Source organism: Photinus pyralis, unplaced genomic scaffold, assembly GCF_008802855.1.
Source record: "Photinus pyralis isolate 1611_PpyrPB1 unplaced genomic scaffold, Ppyr1.3 Ppyr1.4_LG2, whole genome shotgun sequence".
In the NCBI taxonomy this organism is placed as follows: Eukaryota; Metazoa; Arthropoda; class Insecta; order Coleoptera; family Lampyridae; genus Photinus; species Photinus pyralis.
The window spans coordinates 21,735,496-21,743,546 of NW_022170403.1; the positions used below are offsets into that span (position 1 = coordinate 21,735,496).

General features: G+C 36.8%; 2 protein-coding genes across 2 annotated transcripts in view; both read right to left on the bottom strand.

Annotated features, from left to right (window-relative positions):
• Positions 1-999: 999 nt before the first annotated feature.
• On the bottom strand, positions 1,000-5,180 carry LOC116163878. Its single transcript, XM_031478008.1, has 4 exons — positions 4,914-5,180; positions 4,624-4,679; positions 1,469-1,717; positions 1,000-1,369 (listed from the first exon to the last, which is right to left on the bottom strand). Exons 1-4 carry the CDS (start codon positions 5,178-5,180, stop codon positions 1,252-1,254), a joined length of 690 nt encoding a protein of 229 aa, XP_031333868.1. The 3' UTR covers positions 1,000-1,251.
• Positions 5,181-5,246: 66 nt separating this feature from the next.
• LOC116163879 overlaps positions 5,247-8,051 on the bottom strand; it is a 4,053-nt gene continuing 1,248 nt past the window's right edge. Inside the window, exons 2-3 of the mRNA XM_031478009.1 lie at positions 7,440-8,021; positions 5,247-7,363 (exon numbers count right to left, since the gene is read on the bottom strand). Coding sequence (XP_031333869.1) covers positions 5,247-7,363; positions 7,440-8,021 — 2,699 coding nt within the window. The remainder of the gene's footprint in view (positions 7,364-7,439; positions 8,022-8,051) is intronic.

The window sequence follows — 8,051 nt, forward strand, 5'->3', positions numbered from 1 at the left end:
AAAAAAATAGTTAACGTCAATTAGTTCATGCTTTGTTGCTTTGTGTTCTCGTCTTCTCGATAGAGAAATTGCTGGTTTTGTCGTGTGGCGTAATTCTGCTTTTAGATTTCTCGCCAGTGGCGCTACCTTCGTCTGCTGGTGTGATTGATTTACAATAATTTGTAAATTAATTTATTTTTCTCTTAATTAAATTGTACTCTTTATGCCGCTAATTATATTGGTTAAGTTTTATTTATAGTTAGTTTTAGGTGATTTTAGTTTCTCAATAAGATTTCCGTTGTGAATTAGAAAAAAGCGTTGTAGCGAGGTAGGGGTGATTTTAAATATTCGTAGTAAACGTAACAAACTTGTAAATATGAAAAATGTGAAAGTGGATCTATTTTCTCTCGTCAATATATTCATTTGTTGTATGCAGGGTTGTATGGCAATTTCGTATTTATTATCTGCAAGCAAACAATCTAGAAAATAAAGTTTCAAATTTGATTTTCAGGCAAGAAGGGAAAATGAAACATTTTATTCGAATTATCGTTAAATTCATGTTAGAGCTCGCGGTGGGTCAACGAATTTCTTGGCAGATTTAATTTTGCAATTTCGCAGTTAATTTTATTTAAGACGAGTAAGGGCTGGTCAACCACTTATTGCAATTTCAGTTGCACCTGCACTGTTTATGAATCCGAAATTATAGAATAGAATGTAAAGAATATACGCTAGAGGGAATGACGTGATCTGAAAACAAATTACGATGTAGTATAGGTACTAAAAAGCACAAGATATATTGAACCACCAATATGAATGTAGCAATATGAAACGAAATACGATATTTTGCGTTGTGACGTTTTTGTTGAAATGTGTCTGAATAAGTTAATCTCATTTAGAAAATTCTCGTTTCATGACAGCGACTGATTCCATTTAAACCGCTCAATTTTCCGTGAAAATACTTTAACAATTCGTGTCCTGCCGCCTAAGAAATATAAGAAAAGTTTAAACTCTTTACTTATAAATTCGAAAAGTAACAAATTCATTAAATATAAACTTATTTTAAAATTGCATAAATCTCTTTAGGGTGATAATTATTAAAGTTAGTAGATTTATTATATAAAAAACAAATACATATATTTTCATAAAGTCCTTTCCCTTTTTAGGTAGGTACGTTTGTGTTGTTTAGACCGCACTGTCATCACTATCGTTTGGACTCCAGTGGCCCGAGTCCACAAAATGTTTAAATATGTCTGGCGTTAGATGCATTTCCGGTCATATTTCAAGAATAGTATCCGGTTCCGCCAGACTATCCGAAAGTGAATGGCTGCTGCCCGGAATTGGTTCCGGTAGACCGTCATCTAATACTTCAGTTACTTCCTCAAACCGACTGCTGAAAACAGAAACGGATGTATCAAGAGAGCGCTACAAGCGAAATCTAAGGCAATATTGATATTTGTTCTTCTTGAAAATATTACAGTTTACTGTTTACCTTTCAAAGCTATCGATGTCGCCGTTTAAAAGTCGATCTTTACGTTTACGGCGTCTTCTGCCCTTAAACGAAAGGAGAAAATGGAAAACGGCCAAGGCAATAAGCTGTCCGCCCGCCGCATACGCCAACCATAGTTTGTTGGGCCAAATAAGTGGGATCGCACCTAACGGACCGTAAGCGAGAGTCTTTTTCCAGCCACTTACCCACATGACACCTTGCCAACATCTCCACATCTTGTTGTTTTCGTTCCTATAAAATGCGAATAGGTATCAGCAATTAATTTAACATTAATTACGTAGAGCGGTTTGCCAGCCAAAATTATATCATCTGATATCTCTATTTGGCTGCTTGAAATTGAACTTTTGCAATTTTGTGGCTTAGAAACGGTGGAGAATATTACAATCTTTTAATTAACCGCGATATTTATTAGCCCGTTATGGTGATTGAAGATAAGCAGGATAAATTATGAGCTACTCATTTCAAGAGCAAATTATCTGAAAATTCGGGACATGAATGGGTATAATTTGTAGTTGGACTTTCAGCCCCAGTCCTGCACATTATTTTAATGTCGCCATTCCTTTTTGACGTTTTTATGGATCCATTAAAATGCTTTCATTTTTGGCTTAACGCAATGAAGTGTAGATAAAATGTTAATTTCGAAAATCGAATGTATAAAGTTGAAATTTACATACGTCGATTCGATACGCTCTATGTAATATAAAAACGTAATTTGTCATCATTAAAAATTTTATCCAAACCCCTTATATATTAAGATCTCATTCGGACTTCGTAAAAGTTTTCCTCGAACATTATTCATACAATATCAAACCTTATTAAAAAGTTAACTTCAAATCTTTTTCGTGCGGTTGCCTGAATTCTAATTAAGACGAAGAATGAATTATACTAACAATTACATTTTTCTATGGAGTAAGATAATTTAAGTCCTTTTTAATGAAAAATACAGCTAATATTTACCCTATGAATTTCGTCCGTATGATAATTGATATTTTCGCAATTAGTCATTGAAACATAAATGACAAATGTACAATTACCGAAAAAGTCTCAGCTTTACACGTTTTGTGGTAAGGCTAAGACAAGGTCAATCAAAAACGAGCCTCTAGAACTTAAATTAAAATCCGAAGTCCTCAAAATATTCGCCCTAAGAAAATCCAACCTCCATAAAATTCGAACCTAAGTCGGCTACACACGGCCCGGCAGGCCTGTCAGTTCGCACTGAAAAGTGTGTAGCCGGCTAAGGCCCCATAGATTGTCGATTTTTTCATCAGATTTGCACGACGTGTTGTTATCTAAATAGCCGCCAAATTTTCCTTGGTAACGAATCAAAATACGAATTTCCTAGAGGCAATTTCCCGCGCTGAATCTGCCAGGGTAAGAACAGGTTCTTTTTTGGGGGAAATATTCCAGGAGCGAATTTTTCTACAATCAAACTAATATTTCCGTTGGTGAAATTGAAAAAATTATACTCGTATTTCTTCAAAAAAAATGGGTTTAAGATATATAAAGCCCATGTGACATGGAGGACGGAGGATATACATCCCCAAAGCGTAAGGCTCGCACTTTACCAACCTATGTCACATTGGCAACAGTTCTTGCCATAAATGTAGTGCCTTTCCGTTGTCAAATCGCTATAAACCGAATTATTTATACCAAAAAAGTGAAGCTTTAAATAAATGAATAATAATAATAATAATAAGTGTTCAATGCGCCTTGTGGCGTCAGATTGAGTAACGTGGAGGTCATGCGAAAATAGCATTGTCATCTGGTGTCCAATAGCACTCTCTAACGGAAGATATAGGAAACAATAGTTATGCATGCCTGCTGTTCGAATTGCTCTTTTGTTTGATATAATTTATATTTCAAAAAAGAAAAATATTGCGAATCCTTGAAGCAGGGGTGCTCAAACTTGAACTGCTGACGATCTACCTAAATGTTGTTAGATTCCGATCGATCGACTCTGAGATGCTCCAAGTATGTGCGATTCAGGTTTGTTGTCTACGTAGGTAGGGCATATCGTCGCGCAAAAATAAGTTTATATGGACGTTGCAAAATTTCATACAAGCACTCGTGATCGACCGGTTGATCGCGATCGAGCGTTTGAGGACCCCTGCTTGAAGAAACCCCGATATTCATTTTGGAACACCTGGTACCTACATAATTCTGTCTTAGTTATCCTTTGCTGTAGGTATCTTCCGTACTTATTTCACCACTTGTGACGATCATTAAACTATCACAACTCTCTGGCGCCTACTCTAAATGATGGTAGGTATTCTTGGGCATGTTGTGGGTAATAGACTAGTCACTCTTTGCCTTCAAGCCATTTGCAGAAAATGTTCGTAGTACAACTATTCAGCAAACCAAACCAACATACCTTATAATATCTTCTCTTCTAATCACTAGAATGGTTACTATACCTATTTTCTGCTATATTTTAGTGCACGTGTGAATATTTATGCTTGAAGAATGTAATTATTACAAATATAGGTATTGTTGTGGAAACTTCATGGGGGTGTCGCTTCTTTAGGTTGAAACAATGCTGAAAATGAAAGCGAATAGTGTAAAAATACGTGTTGTTAACGTAATTACGGTCTGAATATAGGAAACAGCACTCAGGACAGCCTGTATGTAACATATTTAAAATTATTTCATACGTGGGAATTTTTTAATTTCAAATAGACACAGAATTGGAAAAATTTGATGATGTTCGTTTCTTATTGTAAATTTAGTCAGTAAATGTTTATTTCATTTCACTCTATTTGTTGTATTTAGTTTGTATGATATATTTAAAACAGTAACATATTTCAAGTTATTTTATACGTGGGAATTGTTTAATTTCAAATAGGGAAATAAGGGAACATTTAATCGCAATTTTTTACGTGAGTTTAAAGTTTCACCTGGTCAGGTGTTGATAAAAAGTTGTTATCGGACAAGAATTAATTGATATTTCGACAAACAGTGTCACGTGCGAGATAACCGCTGCACGTGTTTTATCAGTTCTGGCGGCGTAATTTTCGAGTGTTGTTTGGAATACGAATTGCTTAAATAGAAAGACTCAAGAGTAAGTCATTTTTAACGAGCGTAATTGTGTGGGACCGGTAGTCCAGCTGGCAATGCAATTAAAAAAAAAAGAAACGTACTTGTCCTCATGCGAGTTAAATAATGCAGAAACAAGTTGATATAATATTTGTAACCACTGGAAATATGGCTTTTATTAGCTTAAAGAAATCAACTAGACAATTCAATTAACTTTGACAATAACGATAAATGATTATCAAATGATAACTAGATAAAATATCATATCATTTTCCCCTGTAGAATTTTCTTCTTCTGCAGAATTTTCTGCCCCTGTAGAATTTTCAATTCCACTTTCTACAACAAAGTTTTGAAACCGCGATGGTGGCCTTCTAATTCGAGTAGACCTTCTAACCTCTTGTTCCGTCGAAGATCCATCAGAAGTTTGTAATTCTTGTGAGGCCTCAGTCTCTGAAGTTTCAAGACTAACGTCATCTTCACCCTCGTCAACGTTGTTTGGGAAGGGCGCTAAATGACGATTTGTCACGGTTGACATTTCTCCATTAGCTCTTCTAATTAAAGAGTAGTAAGGATTACTCTCGATAAGTTCAGCTTCTTCTACTACGGGATCAGTCTTTGAGTGACGGACATTCTTTTTTACTGTCCAGGCGTTGAAAGCCATGATGGTAGCGAATCCCCGTTTGGTGATCTTCGAGGGTACGTGAATAGTTTTTCATGTGGCGTAGCATTAATCGATGTACAAAGAAGTGATCGGATACAATGAAGGGACTTCCTCCCAGTTTCCAATTGACAAACTCTTTGAACGTAGACTGAGCTGAATAGTACGCCAAAGTGTTCCGTTCAAACGTTCCACTTGACCATTACCCTGTGGATTGTATGGCGTCGTTTTTGAGGATGCAATGTTTGAGTTTTTTAGGAAATTTTTAAATTCTTCAGACATGAATGAGGTTCCTCTGTCGCTGTGTATGTAAAGAGGCTGGCCAAAAGTGAGAAACAGGTCTTTCAGGCATTTAATGACTGTGGATGAGGTCATATCTTTGCATGGGTAAGCGAAGGGAAATCTGCTATATTCATCGATAATCGATAAAATATATTTATTTGAAGAATTAGAAGGGAGAGGACCTTTAAAATCAATATTAAGGTGTTCGAATGGAGACGTAGCCTTAATTAGTTGACCTTTTGCTTTCAAAAATCTTGGATTAATTTCAGCGCACGTTGGACACAATGCAATCATCTCTTTTACATCATTTGCTGTATACGGTAGGTTTTTAGAGCGTATCCAATGGAACATTCTACTTACTCCAGGATGGCAAAGCGCATTATGAAGCTGTTTTAATTTGTCGGTGTTCATGTACGCACAAACTCGTGACAGAGCGTCTGCTGTTGTGTTTTCCGAACCTGGTCTATATATAATGTCATATTTGTAGCAGGATAGCTCTAGCCTCCAGCGCATTATCTTCTCATTTTTAATCTTGCTATTGTGATTTTGATTCAACATGTACGTTACTGATTTTTGATCCGTAATTAAAAGAAAGTGTTTCCCAATCAGAAAATGTCTCCATTTCTTAAGACTTTCAACAATTGCACAAGCTTCCTTCTCTATTGATGAATGTCGACATTCTGGATTGGAAAGCGTTCGAGAGAAGAAAGCGACTGGACGACCCTTTTGCGTAAGCGTAGCGGCTATAGCAAAATCCGAGGCGTCAGTTTCAACAGTGAAAGTTTCATCATCATCTATTGCTTTCTTTATGTCTGATTTAATCTCTTGGAAGCATTTTAGAGCATCAGGTGTTAAAGGAAAACTTGAAACACAAGTTAAAGGTTTTATCTTCTCCGAAAATCTTTCAACCCATTTTGCATAGTGGGCGAACATTCCCAAAGCGCGTTTGAGTTCTGAGTTTTTAATGGGAGCTGGAAGTTCTAAAAGGGGTTTCAATCTCTCAGCGTCTGGTTTGATTGTGTTATTTTCGACAGTATAGCCAAGTAGATCGATTTTTGTTTTCTTAAAAACACATTTTCTTTCATTTAGTGTTAAGTTATATTTTCTCGCCGCATCCATAAACTTTTTTAGATTACGTTCATGTTCTAACTCATCTTTACCACATACTGTCACGTCATCTAAGTATACAACTGTACCTTCTAGTTTCTCTCTGGTTATGATGAAGTCTAGAGTCCTTTGAAACGCTGCTACACCATTGGTAACACCGAATGGAATTCTTGTAAACTGGTAAAGTTGTCCGCAGGCTTCAAAAGCAGTGTAGACTTTCTCTTTATCTAAAATGGTCATTTGATGATATGCGCTTTTTAAGTCGATCTGACTGAAGATTTTGTATTTCGATACTTTTAAGACGACCGTTTCCATGTTTGGTAATGGGAATGCATCCAATTCTGTAAACTTGTTAATAGTCATAGAGTAGTCTATTACTAGACGTTTTCGATGAGCGCCACCTCCCGCTACTAGGACTTGTGCTCTCCAGGGAGAAATGCTTGGTTCTATTACACCGTCTTCCAGTAATTTTGATATTTCTTGCTTGATAAATTCTTCGTCTTGTATACTGTATCGACGACTCCTTACGGCGATAGGTCTGATGTTAGGTGACAAATTAGTAAAAATAGATGCTGGTGGCACCGAGGACTGCATTACGTTGCAGATGCGTAATGGTTCATGGGGACCTCCCAATTCAAATTCAATTTTAGAATGTTCTTTTAGTAGGTCGTGTCCAACGATCACGTCCGCGCAGAGATTATCGACGATAAGAAGTGGTATTTGCCTGTAGTTGTGTTTATTCATGGTGATATTGGCAAAGCAAATACCTTCGACAACCGATACTTGATTCAGCGAGGCTAAGTTAACAGACTGTGTACATGGTTTTTGACGTAACTTCATTAGGCGCGCGATTTTGCTGTTTATAAAACTGACCAGCTTTATAACCATTCACCGTGATTAGAATAGTTGCACCTTTCAAGCTTGACGGTGAAGCGGCAGATATTGTACTACAATGAGATGAACCGTCATCGATAAGACTGTTGACTGTGTTTTTGAACGAAGCCGAGTTGTTGGTAGCGTTTCGTGATTTACATACATTTGAAAAATGACCTCTTTTAGAACACAGGTTACATATAGCACGGAAAGCTGGGCACTTAAACCTTTGATGTACGTTACCACCACAAAAGAAACAACATCTTACTGATCGTGAGGATGGTTCAAGTATTGTTTGTGATGGTCGGTGTTGTGTAGCGGCTGCTATGTTTGATGCTGTATCTTGTTTTTGTTCGTATATAGCATTAATTTGTGGTGAATTGTTACTTATTATTAGCGCGTCCTTTTCAGCTGTTTCAAGTGCAATAGCTTGATCAAGTGCTTCGGCAAGAGTAAGTTTTTTATTTTCTAGCAGGCGTTCTTTGATTTTACGAGAAAGCAAACCGGAGATCAAGGTGCTACGGATTGCTTGTTCTTCATGTTCTTGAGCGGTAACGGTTTCGAAAGAGCAATCTTTTGCCGCTAAACGTAAAGCTCTTACGTAGTCAGAGA